At 39.0% G+C, this 19,212-nt stretch overlaps 1 protein-coding gene across 1 annotated transcript; it reads right to left on the bottom strand.

Annotated features, from left to right (window-relative positions):
• LOC110389860 (stromelysin-1-like) lies at positions 206–6,895 on the bottom strand. The gene is made up of 10 exons (XM_021380875.1): positions 6,731–6,895; positions 6,335–6,579; positions 5,735–5,883; positions 5,507–5,638; positions 4,490–4,651; positions 3,692–3,902; positions 2,410–2,543; positions 1,673–1,832; positions 735–838; positions 206–545 (listed from the first exon to the last, which is right to left on the bottom strand). Exons 1-10 carry the CDS (start codon positions 6,833–6,835, stop codon positions 445–447), a joined length of 1,503 nt encoding a protein of 500 aa, XP_021236550.1. The 5' UTR covers positions 6,836–6,895; the 3' UTR covers positions 206–444.

Below are 19,212 nucleotides of genomic sequence, written 5' to 3'. Positions count from 1 at the left end.
TGAGTGTAGGTTCCCCAGTCTGTCCTTCAGGTCATTTCTCACTGTGCCTCAAAACAGCCCAGCAGCTTCAGATTCTCTTCAACTTCCCTGCTACAGACACTGAGCGCTTCTGAAAATGGCAGAGGGGTTCTGGCTCTGTTCAGGCTTGTGTGCAGTTATCCTGGGAGCATCATCACCATGGAAATGAACCAGAACATACAAACACTACTATTCTCCAGCAAAATACTTTTATTACTCAAAACTAGTTTGATTAATAAATACTTGGAAAAATAAATTAAAACTGTACATTAAGTTTTACATTAATAACATTTTAAATTAGATCCTTCAAAGGCCATGATTTCAGACACAGATGCACAATAACAGATGAATGATATTGTTTATAGTCAAGGAACATGAAAAAATGTTTCTGGAGCAAATGCAATCTTGCATTATTGTTTGATATTTCTAACAATCAAACCAGCTGTTGCTCTTCATTTTACGGACAAGTTTCTTGTTCTTGATGTCAACCTCATACTGGTTTGCTCCATGGAAAAAGTAGAAATATCCTGGAATTAGAAGGACAAAATAATAGCAAATTAGTATTTAATTTTTGTTTACTTATTGATCCATAATTCCTATTTTCCTGGGTGATTAAAAATTTTTTCATATCCGTATATATTTGAAGCATATACCTTTTTGTTTGCATCAGTTGATGGTTTTCTATTTTGCTTTTAATAACATTTTCATTTACTTACCATTTTTCTGAAGGGCAGCATCAACGGTGTGGCCAATTCCTTGGAAGTCAGCTGCTATTTTTCTTGGATATCCCCTTTCCATTGATTGGGTATTTTCATCAAAACTGCATAAAGAAATTAATAAAAAGAAGGAAGCGTGTAATATTCAATGGTAAAATCAGGTGAATTTTTTTCTAAATAAGCCTACTCTTATGGAGAATTAATCAATCACTTCTATATAGAGAATTCACCGAACTGCATAAATCCTGTGAAAAATTCATATCTTTACTGTCATGAGCAAGGCTGTTTTCAGAGCGTCAGACTAAATAGTTCAGCTCTATTCCCTGCGTCTGATAACAAGGCTGGTGTTCATGCTGAGTAATAAACTTAACTCTTCATTCAAATTGATTAATTAACTTTGACAGTATCAAACCTAAGAATTGACTCCACGAGTGGATGCAAATTTTTGGTGTAATAGGATAATATTATTCCAGTTATATTATCAGGGTAAATATTACTGCTTTGCTGAACTGTTTCGTTAAAAATTCAATATTTTGAACTCCTTTCATAGCTTTCTTGATAGGTTCTTCACTTATAGATTTCAGAGAGTACTTCTGCCATTAAGAGATCCTGAATGAAAGACATAATGACAGCCTACTCACATTGGCTTTTTGTACTAAATTTTGTACTAATTTCATGTAATAATGCTTTCTAACAGATAAACAATGCTCATTTGCTTGTGTTTCTTAATCACAGACTGATAACAGTTAATTGATGTCTTCTTTATCTTTACAAACGTTTTGTTATAAAAGATATGAATAATTGCCTCTGACTTTCAGCTTTATATTAGCTAAAAAGGCTGACAAGAGACGACAAATTTACTGTACAAATTCTTATGTAGCTTTATTTTTAAAAAGTTGTCTTGGTTATCTGCTGCACAAGAGAGGAATTAGCCTTACCTCCAGTACTTGTTGCCTACGAAGATATAGGTTTTCTTGGTAGTTTGATCATGAACAGCGGCATCTATTTTCCTAACACTTCCGGGAAAGCCCAGGTTCTGAATAGGCTTGGGGAAACCTGGCTCTATTCTGTAGCCACTGACAGCCCAGTACTGGTTGTCTGTCCAGAAAAATATAAAATATGATTAGGGATTCATGAAGAGGCCGAACTTTTCACCAAAGCCCCAGAACTTTTCATCAAAGCTTTCTGTGTAGTAAAGATCCCTCAGTACTGCATATATCTAGACAAGAACATGTCCCTTTAGAACACACACAGCTTTGAATTATTCAGGTACTGGATGTTGGATTTTTCATTTTTAACACTCCTTATGATATTATAACACTTAATGGCTTAAGTTCAGCATGTTTTTTAGGTGTACTTGGCACCTTTAAAATATATATTTAAATAGCAATGAAGGTAATGAGTTTTCTCTCAGTTCTGATCTTCTCTCTCACTAGCAAGAGTAATATATTGTAAAGGGCTGCTGGGATCAGCATAAATTAATGACATTATGAACAGATTTGAACATTTTGACATTTTGAAAGTGAAAATGGGTTTAAATATTAAGAATATATATTGTTGTTATTATATTTCTTCCATTATTATCACAGAACATGCACAAACATATACAGGCTAGTAGTACTACCACAACTTTACTAATTCATAAAAAGGACAGATGGAAATGTAAGAGAAATACCTTTAAAAAAGATCACTCGATCCTTCTTGTCAATCTCATAAGCAGCATCAAAGCCAGCTGCCAGTGATGGCCAGAATGTGGAGATGGTGTCATGCTCAATTTGTGAGAAGTAGGGACTTTTGCGCCAGACATAGCTGATAGAAACAAAATCAGCAGTGTTTCATTGTTCATATTTCACTATGAGATCAGCAACACAGAAGTATACTTAAAATTCTACTGTTTGGAGGATGCTGAAGCCAGTCCTCACTGCTGGGCAAAGCCATCACCCCTTCTGGGGTGGAGTGCTTCACTTGGCCCTGCTCTCTCATAGACATTTCCCATTTACTACTGCTTACTCTGATATCACAGAATGGTTGAGATTGAAGGAGTCTCTGGAGGTGATCTTGTACAACACCTTTGCTCAAACAGTGCCACCTAGAGCTGCCTGCCCTGTGGACTATTCCACCAATACTCCAGTGGGCTGCCCATCAACAGATGATGCCTGTGGTAATGCTGATGACTACAGCTTTGTCTTCACCATGTACCACATGGGCTGGCACAGCTCTGTTCTTAATTTCAGGTTAGTTACAAAGATTCACTAAACATCTTTGGAAAAATACATTAAAACTCAAAGTAAGGAGGAATTCCTCCTTCCCTAGAATGTTTTTAAGCTACAATTCTTCATCATGCTTTACAAGATGAATCAGATCCACTTCATCAAAGGAAGTTTATTCAATTGAAACACAGTTATCAGCACAAGAAGTGAATGAAACCCTAAGCCTGACACGCTGTCCCCTTTCTCCAGAGAGGAAGCACACTGCCAACCCCCTACTAAAGTGGTCAGTGTCAGAAAATACAGAAAAAGCAGGAACATCCAATGGCAGAGACTTCCTACAGGCAGTACTGGGCACTAGTTCACTGTGTACCCCTTGGTCAGAGTGCCACCAAAAGACACCAGTGGCACTTTTCACACCTCCATGACCCACACCTGGACTGGTGTGATGAAGATGGTGCTGTGTATGAAGTAGCTGCAGGCTGAAGAGTGATGCTGGGATTATTCAGCCTTGCACAACTGTAACAGAGATGACGGATGATGGCTTGCAACAGTTTACTCACCTGTCAGTAAACCATGTTACTCACCCAACACTTGCTGGGCTAGTAAAAATTTGCAAAACTACCTTAATACTTTCAGAAATATTTTTTTTCCCTTGTAACCAAAGGAAGATACATTCCTTGAAATGAACTTTATGTTCTACCTTTGTGAGCCTCAGAAGAAGGTGCTGGTAGAAATGAAATTGCTTACCTGCCTTTGAAGAACAGAATTTCCCCACGGAGAGTAGTGATAGCATCAAAAGTCAAATGAGGGTCACAGTCATCTGGTCTTTTTGTGGGTGCCATTTCTGTTGGTTCTTCCCCGGGTGACATTTCAGTCGGCGCTTCTGTAGGTGTCATCTCAGTTGGTTCTTGTGGGGGAAATGCTTTTGTTGGAAATTCAGGAGATTTCCTTGGGGGTCCTTTGGGAAACAGATAAATGTGGATAAATGTGGAACTGAATGATGAATTAGAGTTTTGCACTTCAGAGCTTCAGAGTGTACCCTACTGAGCCAGATGTACAGTTGAATTTACAACTCAACTAGTAAGCTAATGCCAGTGGAAGCTGGGCAATTTAAGTTCGCTAAGTTTGCTATCTGTGTTGATAACCATTATAATAGTCTCTTGCGTGGTTTTACCTTGGCAAGTTATTGCTAACTCAAACTGCATTTGCTCAGGGATTAATGTAGAGCAAAACCAATTTTCAAATAGCAGTCATGCATATGATCATCTTTTTATTGATGGTAACAGAGTTAATACTACAGTTACAGGCTGTTCTTCTGGTAGCTTTAAAGAAAGCTTAAACATTTTGTTTTATTGGCATGGACACAGCCCACAGATTTCATGTTGCAAATACCCACAAAGAGACTGAGAGATTTGCACAAAATGTAATCAGGAATTTAAATCTCAATATCCTTCCTGCAGTAGAAATAAGTACTTTTTAGCTGTTGAGTAAAATTTATTGTAAATGCTTATCTATTGGCCAACAAAAATTATGCTTCTTGCTTACCATAGAGGGCCTGAATGCCAGAAATATCATCCTGATGAAGTCTGTAGTTTCTTGTATCCTTGGCCATATATATGGGATACATCAAGGCACCAAAGACATTGGAATGACCAAGACCCAGTGAGTGACCCAACTCATGAGCAGCAACAAGGAATAAATTGTATCCTAAAAAACAATCCAGTGCAGAGAACAAACACTAAATAAAATTTCTTTATGACAGTGGGATACACATTCTATTCTCATTCATAATGTATCATTCATGCTTTTAACAAAACAGGAAATTTTAACTTTGTCCCAGTTGAGAGGTTCTCTAAAATCTTGGAAAAGAAAGGAGTTTCCAATTATAAACGTTCATTGCTCACAGGGGAACCAATTGGGGGACATTGCCTGCTCATGCTGCAGAAATTTTCCTGCCAATGAAGAATCAAAGATTCTTTAATGTTAATAAAGACTGAAAATTGGATGAGAATGTTTTAATCATCTGGTCATATTTTAGGCATCATAAATGGCATGGAATTCAGTTGGTGACTACTGCAGGAAGGCCAGTAGCATGTGGGCTCTGATATCACCCCTGACCATTGCTGGACACCAGAAAATCTCAACGTTATACTTCCCAGCAAATTCATGGCACTTTTATTTCTTTGCAGAATTTAAAGGCTTACATCTTTTTAAACAATTTTATTTTAAAAAAAATTTGAGAGCTCACTATTACAAATTTTAAGGTCATTCCCTGATGGCCAAAATTCCCTGGCTTACAATGTCATGATTACCCAATTGCTATTTCATGTTAATCTCATTTTTTTCACTGGAGCTGCAGTTACAGTTTATGAATGAACTTCAGAGGGCTGATGTGACTGCAGCATAGGTCAGAATATGCACAATCATTTTATTAAGTTACACTGACATTTTACATCTCAGCAAATGCAGGAATTTCGGCCATAGTACCTTTTACATCACAGCATCTTCAAGACAAACGTTATCTAATGAAAAACAGGCAATGCAATTTTTAAGGCAACTTACCACTGTAGGTGGTAAACTTGGTCCAGTTTTCATCTTCATCAAAGTGGGCATCTCCTCCTATCCCACTGCTGGGGGGGTAGGCATGAGCCAGCGTTCCTCCTGGACCATCGAAGGAATAGAAGTCACCATGAACTAAAATTAAAAAAGTAAAAACAAGTGAGACTTTTCATCAGCTTGGCAAAATAAAGTGACAAATAGTTATCATTCCCCAGTAAGGGGGTGCCTTACATCCAGAAGCAAAGGAGATCATTATATCTGCATCACCACTGTAGAGCCTGGTGAACCTCAAAGGGGTGACACTGCTCCAGAGCTGGAAGGCTTTTGCGATTGCTTCGTCCACATCAGCTTGCAGCATGTCAGGAGTGTAGTTCAAAATCCTGTAAAACAAGGCAGAAGGAATTAAAAGCAACCAGAACTATGGCTAGGGCATACAGTACTGAGGTCAAATATTTTAAGCACTGATTGTTATTATTTATATGCTGGGTCGTTTATTTTCCAGTTATCTGCTTATGTAATAGGGGAAGATTTCAAAGTTTTCTTTCAGACCTTCCAGAAATCCCAACAGTTACTCTCAGTTGTATCGCTTCTATCCACCAATTAAATTATTTAGTATGAATAAATCAATGTAGACTCATATTCTGGTCTCTTTTATCAGTATTTGGAAGTTGAAAGCAAAAGACATAAATGCTCCCCATGTTCTTGGCCCTGCCACTCTGAATGGGGTTTTTGCAAGAATATAGGAGTAAATAGTAAAGAGCCTGCTGGCATGACTTCTTCCTGGCAGACACGGATCTGATGTGCAGGGAAACATGCTTTAATGTATGTTACCGATACGTCACATCTTCCTTCTTCCATCTAGGGCTCCGTGGGAAGGTGCTGTATGAGCGGACGTCTGGTATTCCGCATCTGGGCTGCTTCATCATGTCCATCGTCTTACGATTCAGCTCCCCAGTCACCTCCAGCCCAAAGAACGACTGCATTTCTCGGATTTTGTCAGCCATGTGATTGAGATTCTTTGATTTAAATAAAGAGCGTTTATCTTCTTTAAAATCGTAAAAGTTTTCCAGATATTTCTGTTGGGGAGGAAAAGCAACAGTTTAGAGCATGAATATTTCTTTTCAAAGGCAAAGAGTTGTTAGTAAAATATTCTGCATTACTAACACATCATCGTTATATCCATTTTTCTCAATAAATTGTTTTCTACATTTTGTCTATAGACTTTACCTGAGCAAATTGCATATCTTCATTTTCTGTTTCTGGGGGCACTGGCAAAGCATAAGAGCATGAAATGCACAGTAACCCCAGGAAAGCAAGCATCTTCATTTCCATCTCTGACTCTCTGTCCTTGGACAGAGCCCTCCCAGAAAGACCTCTCAACCACTTCTTCTGTCCAAGGCTCACTAGTGCTTCTCTATTTATATCAGTTGCCTGCTTGCTGAAGTCAACAGCTGCATGACTCAGTTAATAACATCCTCTGATTTCCCACAGAAACACAGAAAACAAATTTCATTTTAGAAGCAGGCTAACACATGATAGTTTACCTTCCCTGAAAGCCCGTGATTTTGCAATCATATTACTGGACAGTACACTTTCTTCCCCTTCATTCCTAAACTAGATCAGCACTTTAAGCTTGTAAGTATCTAGCTCTATAACTGATCACCTGGATAAAAATTACCTTGTTTTTGAGAGGCGCTGAAGGGACCTGGTCTTTGTGAGGGACACCAGTCTGTAATTCCTTGTGGCACCTGACAGGAGGCCTACAGGTAACAGCCCTCACCTTTCTCAGTGTGGGACCTGTGCAGTACCTCAGCATGTCAGGAATGAACCCCTTCCCTTAGCCTGATAATTTTAGTGATATAGCCGATAATACAAACGATCCATTTACTTTCTCCTCTTGTGCAGCCCTAACACCCCAGCATGGTAACAGAACCATCACCTGTGCTGCTGCCTGGCCCATGGAATCACAGATTTATGGCTGTGTCTTCTTGTTCTCTCATATTCACTCCTGGAAACCCACACACCACAATGTAAAGGTCTCAGTAGAGCAGCCCAGATCATCTGGATCTATATAGCACATCAGCCAAGGGCATTTGTACAGCTAAAGAAGAAATGGTGGAAATTGCCCTGGAGACTAGTTTGGGGTATGGAGTCTCCAAAATTAGGTGGAAGATGATAAAGAGTTGAGTTGTAGATTTCAATTTCTCAGATATGCTGGAAGTTCTACTTTTATTTCCCAATTCCTTTTCTGAAACTGGTGCATTACACTTTATGCAGATGCTTCAGAACAGCCATCACAGCAACTTCCTTCTCACCGCCATTTGAAGCAGAAGTCTCCTGTGCTGACTTAGTGCCCAAATGTAAGTTCAAAAGGAGAAAATTGACCTAAAAATAATCTGCTTGGTTTTGATCATGAGAAAAAGAAGGGGAAAAAAAACACTTTTCCAGCAAGGGCAAATTTATTGGAAGCTTCAAAAAACAACCCTGGCACCACAGCAGCTGAGCTCCGCAGTTTGAGAGGTGGCCCGGGGAAAGGGCATGGCTTCCTTCCAAAGGCAACTGGAGCCCAACTGCTGGGCTGGAGGAGGTTGTGCTGCGTGCCTGACCCAGGTCACAGCCCAGGTCCAGAACTGCTGAGCCAAGGCACCGATGTTTGTGTCTGAGGCTGCAGTGGGATGAGGGCGTCTCTGCCAAGAGCTCACCACTGCTGTAAAGGGGTGCTCCTGCTCCTCCCATCCTGGCCTACATTCCTGCTCTTTCCCCGTGCCCTCTAATATCAAGTGAACCCTCAGGGAACTAGTTCAAAGGGCTGAAGCTACAGAAAAGTACCCCACAAAAATGAACTGTAGTTGTTTTCTTCTGGTTCCCTATGGAGTGAACAGAGCACCAGTACAAAGGAAGGGCGGGACAACACAGATGGGAATGGGGACGGAGGGAGTCAGCTAGGCGTGAAGATGGGATGCTGGACCCTCTCCTTCTGGCAGCAACAAGGTAAAGATTTGTCTGTTTGTCATGGGACAGCACCCCAAACTGCATTTGTAGCATGCGGTGTCTGTATTTCTGAAACGAAATTCAGATGTGAAGCGTGAACACTTTAAATACAGTGTTGGTATCTCTTTGCACCTAGCAGGAGCAGTTAGCATGTGGAAGTTATCCTCTTTGATTTCAGCTATGTATTTTGTCAACACTTTGCTTGCTGCATCCAAGAGATCTGGGACGAAGCAGTTGGATGTAGCAAACCTAGTTGGCAAACCTTTTAGCAAGCCCTTTTTAGTATTTAGCAAACTATTTTTTCTTGCTGACTTTCGTAGGGCTGCCAATAGGTAGATTTGCTACAGCTCCTCTGTAGCTGTTGCGCTATCTCCATGCTCGAGCTGACACTTATGGAGTGGCAGCTGAGTGCTGGGGAAGGGCTGGCTGTTGCCTTGTCAGTGCGTTTGGCAGCACAATTGGGGAAAACTGACAGTGAGGCATCCTGCATGACTGAGGTGTGAGCAAGCCTTTGCTTTTCCCCTGCGTGCAGATCCAGGAAAGGACTTGCCTTCTTTGTGCTGGCCCCAAAGACCTTTGTAGCTTTTAAGGTTCAAATGAAAGGGTGCTCTGTCCTGGTTTTAGGTACCACAGGCTGTGAGCAGGAACTGTTTAATGGCTTTCAGAAAAGGCTTAGTGTGCTTGAAGATCATATTGCCAGTGGACATGGTGGAGGTACATCAACAAAGGCACATCTGTGATTTATATGGGGTGATCTGAACTGCAGAAATGACCTCCCATAGTGCTTTCTGCCCTGCGTGGGTTCTTGAGATCCCAGAAGCACTTTATTCTTGACAAGGCTGAGCAAGTCAGCGCCTTTTTCATGTCCTGGCCCGACAAGTAAAACCCACTGAGACACAGATCTTGCCCTCTGCCCTCAGACGCAGCTTCCCTTGGTGAGCTAGGAGGTGGCTGTTGCCTGTTGACTGCCCAGAGATCACACAGCAGTGATGCTTACACAGCAGCAACGCAGCCAGGATGATTTTGGGAACACTGCTCATTTCTTCCCTCACCCCATCTGCACTCAGACTCATACGTCCCCTACCACCAGAGAGTGCCTTAATCACTGCATTAAGGGACGTGTGTGGGTACTTTCCCAGGAAGACCACTGCAGTGGGACTGAGCATTTGCTACCACAGAACTGCTTGTTCTCTGACAGCATAAATTCACATCATCTTATGAGGGCTAGCCCAAGTGCCAGGTTTTTCAGTAGATTTGTCAAAATTTTAGCTGGGAATTTTGCCACTTCTTATTTTTATGTGGTTGAAATTCCACCCAGAGGTGTCATGCCAATTTTGTTTGGCAGTTTTTACTTGTGGAAAGAAGTGGAAGTACACTTAAAGTACTCAAACAAACAATTGCCATTAACTCTATAAACAACGGCTCATTATTTCAAAGGAAGCTTGAAGAAATTAGACATATATACACTGTGATTTCACTTCTTAAATTTATTAAAGAAACTTCATATTTCTTCTCTCCCACCTCTTCCTCCCTCATACTGCTTCTAAGCTCTCCCCAGCTAGTATCAAAGAAGCAGGATAGACTATGAAGATCTTGGATGTATCCAGGCATGAAAGAAGATTTTTCATGGCATCCCTCAGAATGCTGATTTTTTCCACTTGAAGGGGTCTGCAAGATAAATTCACAGGAGAAGTTCTGAGGCTTGAGGAGCAATACCTTATTAGTGAATGACACAAGCCCTTTGTATTATTATATGAGCCAGTGTGTTAGCTAGGTAACAACTGGAAAAAAGCAAAGAAGGGATTGAGGTAGGTACACAGCCAGAAAATTTAACACAGCCTTACATGTTCATCTGGATATTCCCAAAGAACAATTGCTTGTGTTGTGAATGAGGTTCAGTAAATTCATTTTACAGAAATTGAATATATTCTAATAACGCTGGGGCAATGTGCTCTACCTTCTGGCTTTTCTAACTTATCTTTTGGATTTGTATTATTTTACTTTTTAAAATAGTGTGGGGAATTACCCAGGTTTTCTACCTTTGCCGCATGGAAACAAAAGAAAGAGGTTTGCTACTAAGAGTCAGTGAAATCAAAGAATACTGACTGAAAAATGAAACAATTTATCTCTGGATGACAGTATTTTAATATTTTAATAAGCCTGAAGTAAGTATTGAGTTGAATAGCACAGTTTTGACTGGTATTTGTTTGTCTCCTATACTTCTGTTCATTAGTGGAGATTTTTCATCCTAGTTTTATTATACACAACTGCTGCTAATAAATTCTTTTTTTTCTACTTCAGCAGGGCTTTTTGTCCAGATTTCATTGCAAACGGAGGGACAGCCTGTAGAGATAAGCTCAGTGGCTGATTTTAATTAATTAGGAATTCAGATATATTTTTTGTATTGGTATACTGTCCTTCAGTATTATCTACAATAACAAAATTGAAATCACACATTTCTATTCAGCTGATTTGTATAAACAAGTTTCATAAGCTGCATGTCATTTCATCTCACAGAATTCTGGTTTATTTTCTTATCAAGGTGTTCACAAAGTGACCGGAATGTGTTGATGTTATGTCATCAGTCATTAAGCAAGAAGTTCAGAATGCCACATAATTTTGAGGTTTGCAGTAAAGAAATTTGAATACAAAATTCATATTTCATAATTGGCAATTTATTGGGGCTATCATCTGAAGTTAGACATGGCCTTGAGCAATGGGTGAGGCAGGAAGCACTGTGGTTGTGAGACACAATTAATTCACTGTTTCCTCTTTACCATCCTGGCAGCTAGTAGCTTCAGACTATGCCAGTGTCCCAGCACAGCAAGCCATAGAAGAAAATGAAATGTGGGCATGATCCAACCTTTCTTGCTGAAAAGGTCAGTAAATGTTGCACGCCCTTCCTCTCCCACACACTCACTTTCATGGATAAGGACCTAGCTTGTTTGATTCTTATTCCATTATTAAGTCTATCAACAAGCTACCACATCTTTAGGGTGGCAGTTAAGGTGATGATCATTTAGGCCCTAGAAGGCATACTGAAGCTTCTTGGTTTTGTAGAACAGAAAACAAGTCCGTGGAAAATGCTTTCCTATGTGGGGTTGATTATCCTATCTCTTAACAACAGCTTGTTGTTAACATTTGACTTGTTTAGTTAGATGATTAGATAGTTCCATAAATCATGTCATTAATACTATTCTGTTATTTCATCCATTGAAATGATGCTCATTGCAATGAGCAAGAAGAGGTAGAGAAGAGGAGGGAGAGGTGAAGAACCTGGTCCTTCAGAGTCTCTAACAAGTTCTGAAATTCTTTTTTTGTGCTGACTGGAAAAAGCATAGAGCTTTGATAATTTGACTTAAATATTCAGCCAAGATACTATATCATACATGAAGCTCAAGACACATCTTTTAGGAGCCTGAGCTTTCTGATTCTTTTGGACATGAACAGGGAGAGAAGGGATGTACTCTATGAAGCTGCCTGTCATTCTGATGGTGTATGTAATTGTTACCATTTGAAAATTTAGGCAATCAGCTGCTGGCAATCTTGGTCTTCAGTTCATGTTATACATTTTAATAGTGGAAGCTTGTACAATATCTGCTATCTTTAGTGTGTAGATCATGTGTAAAACATGGTTTCTGAATCAATGCTTCTTAAGAAGAAAATCTTTTGGATACAGATGACTTGTAGTAGGTCCAACATATTTAGTTATTCAAGTGCAGAGACTAGAATAATCATTTTAAATGCTGAGTAATGCACTTGGCCAGTGATTGATGGAGCCACAAGCTCTATGTGACTATGGTGGCCAGCGTCCATTTTTTGGAGATGTTTGATATTAATAAACTCAGAGTTGTTTGGCACCTTTATATTTTCTTGTCCCTTTTTTTTGATCTATATATGAACAGCACTTTTTGTAGCAATCTGCAATGACCCATAGCCAGCACATATGACTTCACTAAGGGCAAATAATGCCTGAAAAATTTGGTGGCCTTTACAACTGGATTACATAAAAGGTAGAGACAAGGGTGCTCTGAGTGAAGCATGCCAGGGAGGCATCAGCTATAGCACAGAGGGACTGGTGAGCAGCAGTTTCTTCAGCTGGCACTACTGGCTCAAAAGCCAATCTTGCATGTGCTATAATAAATAGCAGAGTTATTAAATTATTTTATCACGCAAACTATCAGACTTGTTCGGAAAGGATTATCCAGTGCTTTATTTACTTATAGTAGCCTACAGCTAACTGAAAAAGTATGAAGCAAGCTCATCAGGATGTTGCTTCACTGTAGTTTTGTAAGATTTGATCACAGTATTTTCTCACCAAAATCTTTTGGGATGATGCTTCAGATATTAAAGACCTCATAAACTGTTCTCAGAGCTGTTAAAAGTAGTTCATCTGAAAGTGAACAGGATGAAGTTCTGTAGATAGTCACAGAGTTTGAGGAATGAAGCAACAGACAGCTGTGTAGTTCTTAAGGACTGATTTTTCCCAAGCTTGTACTTTTAAAATACACATCAAGTTTGTCAATACATCTTGTCTGTCTTTACCATAAACACTTACTAATACAATCATTCTGATCTCCAGTCCTACATGCTCTTCTGGCAATGAAATACATGTCATCCACTGTACCACACTCTCTCAGTGGCTGTGTAGGGTGAACTAATTCTTTCAAAGATGAACTGGAAGCAGTCACATGGTTGTGCCGGATACCAAAAACCACAGCTCCAAATTACTATTATGGTGAGAGGGAAAATTTTATTTCCCCGGGGAAATTTTGGCTAGCCTTATCTGTCTCTTAAGAATTATTTCTGACCCCCCTCCACAACAGTAATCTTTTCCTATAGAAACAATTAGTTGATACACTCATAATTAAGCTCTCATTAAACAATCTTAACTTTTATTTGATTGTGAAGCCCTCTGCTTCTCTTTTGCACTGAAAGAAAAGCCTGAAAGTTTATCTAACTAATAATAAGTTTTATCTCTAGTTTGTAGTAAATGGATGACTGCAACAAAAAAATAGTAATCAGATTCAGTTTAATTAGTATTAAAAGTATCGCATATCCATGGGGAATAGGCCAAGATCTATTTTATGTATATATTTTGCATAATTTTTCACATTGTTAATGTCTCTTGAAGGAGTCACTGATCTTTGGATTTGCAGTGCAAAGCATGGTCTTATAATTGTCGCAGGCAATACAGGAATATCCTTTCCAGACGCCAGTATTCTCAAATTGGTGTACTGTAGGGAAATATGAAGAAAAAATAAAACCCTAAGCTCAGGAGCTTATCTCTCATAGTGTATCTTCATCAGAAGTACAGATGATGGGAGAACACCCCACAGAAGATGCTCATTGCACATACTCTGTTTCTTATACTGTTCTCCAGCAGAGTCTATCATGGCAGAGTCTTGAGACAGAACATGAGACAAACCGGGTCTTTTTCTCATTCAGTACAGCGCTTTTGGTCTTCCTACTAAGAAGCTCCTGTCACAGAATCACGAAGTTGGAGATTGGTAGGAATCTCTGTGTCCACGTGGCCCAACACCTGCTCCAGCAGAGACACCCAGAGCAGGGTGCCCAGGGCCACGTCCAGGCGGCTTTGGGAGATCTCCAAGGAGGAGACCCCACAGCCTCTGGGCAGCCTGTGCCAGTGCTCAGCGTTCTTTTCAATGTTCTTTCCTCCTCATAATTCATTAGCAATCAACCTCTTTCCTTTTTACACTAGTTTTCTTATCTTCAGTTCTATGTCATGTGAGGAGGTAAAATATGCTTTCCTTTGAACTATTTGTGTGAACTTTAGATTCACTCAGAGAAGGTCTCTGGAGCACAACTTGATACGTTGCCTTATTGGTATGTCATCTTACTACTAACTTACACAGAAAGATGGAAATTTACTTGAAACTAAAAGTAAATGAAAATGAACTCAATTGATAAAAGCTACTTTGTAAATTCTAGGTGGAAATAATAACATTGTGTTCAAGAAAAATCTAGATGTTGTACTGAGGGACATGATTTAGTGGGAAATGTTGGTGATAGGTGGACGGTTGGACTGGATGATCTTGGAGGTCTTTTCCAACCTTGGTGATTCAATGATTCTATGATTCTATGATCCATTAGAACAGGGGAGCAAGGCTTAAAGCTTAATGCTTGTGGTTTCATCTGTAATAGCTAGCAGAAAGAACTTAAACACAATCTGCATGGACAAAGACATGAATGTGAGGAAGAAGAGCTGGACAACTACAATACCTGCTTACACAGTTTGTCTTACTCTGTCTGTCCTAAATCTTCCTCAGAAAAATTTTAATGAAATTGCTGGATGTTTAGCTGACTTTGGAGAGGAGATAATTTTGACAATTTCCTGGTGAAGGGAGCAGAAGAAGGAGATTCCTCCAATACAGCAGTAGAGCCTGAAGGAAGAAGAACATGAAGGGATATCTTTATGTACACAAACTCCTTTAGAGGACTAGAAATAGTCATTTCAGATGTGCATTAGTACTAAAAAGCCAGAAGATTAAGGATGGGGTTAACCTAAAAGCTATTATTTCTGTAAAGACATGAATCTATTTTGTTAGTAGTTTAGTTCCCTTTACTGTAAAGACAGTGTGAGAGGAGTCCGGGGAGAGCATTTTAATCAAATTGCCTGAAATAACTCCTTTTACAAGGACCTAACCAACTCCTGGTTTCCTCAGTTTCTCCATTACCATAGAGAGAAACCCTTCCACAAGAGACAACATTTTAGTGCAGCTGTACAAATACTCTGTATTTTTCCTTTCAGTAAAAGTGCCAAAACCAACTGGCCGTCATGTTAACTACTGAATCATTAGCACAGAGAATGGCAAACATGGACAGGAGCCTGTTCTGCTCACAAGCAATTTAGGGGAGCCTCAATCTGCTCAATTAAAGTTAATGATTTTTTATTGTTACAGATAGTGAAAAGGCAAAGACTGTTGAACAGTGCTGTTTAACAAAGATATCTGCAGAAACAACAAAGATATATGCAGAAAGTGCAATGGGATTTTCATCATCCTATAGCATCTGATTCCTGTGACAATAAAAGAAACACATTTACTTAATTTCTCTGGGAAGTTTTCTAGAAAAAATCTCCAGTACAACCATGGCTACTGAACTGGGCAGATTATGCCAACATAGCAATTCTTCCCAGCAGATGTTTCAGGAATGGAGAACTTATCCTTAGCTGTACTGCAGGAAAATGAGTTTGACACAGTAATTCATATCAGTTTTCTAGAAGTTATTTCTTCCTTAAAAGCATCAAAATGATGCGTGACTCAAGTGTTTACAGATTATTTAGCAGAATGATTCAGTTATTAGTATCTGCTTGAGGCTTAATTTTTGAGCAAAGAGTGCTGGAAGTATTTGCATTTCGCTGGAGCAGTCACGTACCCACTTCCGTACCTGGCAGAATTATTCTGATAGGGTCTGAACATATGTTCAGAAGATACAAGACTATAAGAATGGGAAAACACAACTAGGATGAAGGAATATTCTGAAAATCACATGCATTTACTGAAGAGCTAGGCACTGATCCTTCCTGAGCAGTATCTAAGACCAATCGTTGTTCCAAGGAATTCCCTTGAAAGAATACATTCAGATGAGAGATCCCCCAGGTCCAAGGCACATTTCTTGTTTAAATAATGACATTGGTACCAGCGCAGTTGGGACAGCACAGACCTTACTGGCAGAAATCCACTCAGTGTGCCATTTAGACAAACTCTCTGACACTCAATACGTAAAGAGGTTCAAGAACTGGTCCTGGAGAGCATGGTGTGGCTCATACTCCCCTGCAGCCAAGCTATCTTGCCCTCCTCATCCCAAAACAGTCATGTCTTTTCTTAATGCTGTGGACAGGGGTGCCTGGATACGCAAAGAAGCATTGCTTGGAGGACGTTAAGTGGCACAGGGCTGAACCCCAGGAGAAAATCCCTCCTGCCCAGACAGTTCGTACTGGTCCCACCACACTAAGCACCATCCCCTTTTTCTCCTCACGCCATGCCTGAACATGGGAGTTAGAGCCAGAAGTTAATGTGGAGGTTACTGATGTCTCACTTTCTGGCATAGAATATTTTACCAGTGGATTTGAGCACCTTTTCATTTAACAGGCACTTCCATAGAAGAAGGCCTAAGGCCAACTAATGTAATAAACACAAAATAAAAGCTGCCATTTACCTATCTGTAAATCTGAATTTATTCCGCACGCAACACCTATCTGTTTTGGCTGTTTCATTGTTTTGTAACAGCAATACTTATGATGATAGAGATGAAATCCAATAATCCTTCTCCAACATCTGCCCTTCCTTTTTATCTCCCTGGATACCAACAACAAGCAAGAATTTGGCTTCTTTCTGTCTTTTCTCACACTCTTACATTATTTGTCCAAGAGTGTTATTGACCACAGAGGCTTCCTGAATCTTTCTGCATCAACTTTTTTATGAGCTCAAATTCAGTTTGAAAACATATGTACAAGGGAGATTCACTTACTCAAAACAATTGCTTACAAGGACATAAATCATTTTTTCTTCCTCTTGATTATTTTACTTTATTTATTTTATTCTTTCTCACCAACTCTTCTGTTTTTTTTTTTTTTTGCTTGTTTGTTTTTTTTTTTTTTTTGCAGAGCACTCTTGAATTTTAATTCTGAATCTTGTAACTCAATTCATCTTTAATTCTGGCTATATAGAGAGGTAGTTGAATGCTGAATGCTTTTAAATATAATAGATAGTATCTCAGAACAAGAATACAAGACAACTAGCAATAACATGACAGAGCAATAAGGGTGAGTGGAACATAATTACTGAAGCAGCTGCATTGTGGGTGGAAGGGAGAAGGAAGAGAAGGAAGTCAATTAGCCTTAAGCATTATGATGAGATCAGGTGAAAAATAATGAGTTATTTCAAATAAAAATCTATCTTTCTGAATCAAAATTACATGAAGCTGAATACCTGACTGAGGTCCCTGGGTATAATCAGAAGATAGCATTTGTAATGTTTATAGAGAAATGAAAGCTATGAAAGCCATCATTATGCAAAACTTCAGGAGTGAGATCAATTTCTCATAATGTTGGATGTCTGTCTTTAGAGGATATCCATATGGAGAATGTGATTCATTTCATCATAAAGTAGACACTTACATAGGTCACATGTATAAAGCTTAAAAAGAACAGTGTATTTCTTTTCTTTAACTACAACATGAGACTAAAAATGATGATCACAGGTTTAAACACTGTTTTTTCACCAGTTGGGTCTCATCTTAACTTCCAAACAAATACTATTAACAGTTTAATGGACCAGATGAGCCATAATATTACAGTCAGCAGTGTCTGCTGGTAGTCATTGACTCCATATGAAGGACTGCTATTTTGGCCTTGGCTTTGCTAAGTAACAAGGATATTATGGAAGAGCTGACTACAAAATAGGTAACTGCAGTGACAGACCAGAAATACTGTCATGACTTACACTGGGCAAAATCAAGGAATCAGATAGAAGGCAGCTGGAGTAAAAAGTGAAGGCACTAGAATGAGAAGAGATGCAAATTTTCTGTGGGTCAAAGGTGAAAAAAAAATTATTTCACCAAGCAAAAAACAGAATCCTGGAAAAGCTTTTTCAGCATATAAGAGTACTAATTTAATTGAAAAAAATAAATAAAAGTAAAGGTGATAAATGCAAGGGCTAGAAAACAAGTCGAATCTAAGATAAATCTGTCAAAAATGCAGATGCTTCATTAGTTTATCTAGGTTAAGTTATCTAGTCATTCAGTTTCCTTATTATGGTAAAGGCAGAAAAACAGATGTCTTTACACAAAAGTTAAGATAATAGTGGGTCAAGGCACTTTCTGGTAGTGCCTGTCTCAATCCACTGAGGATATCAGAAGCGGAGAATAATTGTGCAGCTGGCTTAGTGTTTCATTTGCAGGCCTGAAGCTTAGGGAAAGAATACAGGCATTAAAAAAGGCTCTAATTTAGACATTAGGAAATGTAGGGATAAAGTGAAAGCTGTCAAACCAATTTAGAACATGGAATGAAAACTTAATAGCAAGAAAGCTGTCAACTGCACACAGAGATTAAAAAAATAGAAGAGAGCAATACGCTGTGTAAAAATGGGTAGAGTTTTAAGATATGCTTGGAATGGCTTGGAAGCAAAATTGTTGCCTTGCTTTTCATAGGAACACTGGCACAGAACATATGACAAAACACCAGATGAAAACCACCTTTTTTAAGCTGAAGTGTAATTGGAGCAAAATGTATTAACTGAAAACTGAAAAAGTCAGTAAGCACGTGTTGGAAGAAGTTTGTTGAAAAGGAATGGCATAGAATTGCTAAAATTAAGCAAATGTTAGGCCCATATTTAGATATGGTAGAACATTGATTCAGACAGGAAAAAGCCTGTTAATCCAACCATAGTAAGTATGTAAAACATTAAATGAATTTGAAGATAAAGAAATCCATCATGGAAGGTAGTAGAATATGAGATAAATATGGCACAAACTAAACAAATTGATATAATAAATGAACTTACTATCTACCTTTGGCTAAGGAAACGCTTTAATAGGCAATGAAAATGTGTTAGATCACATTTTCTTTAGTTTCCCTAAAGCTTTTGGAGCAATATCAAAGGAAAACATAGAACATGATGATTAGAAGTAAGCCAGAAAAGAGAACAAGGAACTAAATATAAAGAAAATAGCTACATAATATGCTAAGAGAGGAA

Source organism: Numida meleagris, chromosome 1 (assembly GCF_002078875.1).
Source record: "Numida meleagris isolate 19003 breed g44 Domestic line chromosome 1, NumMel1.0, whole genome shotgun sequence".
Classification (NCBI taxonomy): domain Eukaryota; kingdom Metazoa; phylum Chordata; class Aves; order Galliformes; family Numididae; genus Numida; species Numida meleagris.
Note: the sequence above shows the minus strand (reverse complement) of the source record. Positions and strands in the feature narration are given on the sequence as shown.

Bases quoted from the DNA above. Each gene is read 5' to 3' on its own strand.
- LOC110389860 (XM_021380875.1), bottom strand. From the start codon at position 6,835: ATGGAAATGAAGATGCTTGCTTTCCTGGGGTTACTGTGCATTTCATGC. The intron at 5,639-5,734 runs GTAAGGCACCCC...TTTTAATTTTAG, and splicing joins GATCTCCTTTGCTTCTGGAT to TTCATGGTGACTTCTATTCC. The intron at 4,652-5,506 runs GTAAGTTGCCTT...ATTGTTTTTTAG, and splicing joins CAAGTTTACCACCTACAGTG to GATACAATTTATTCCTTGTT.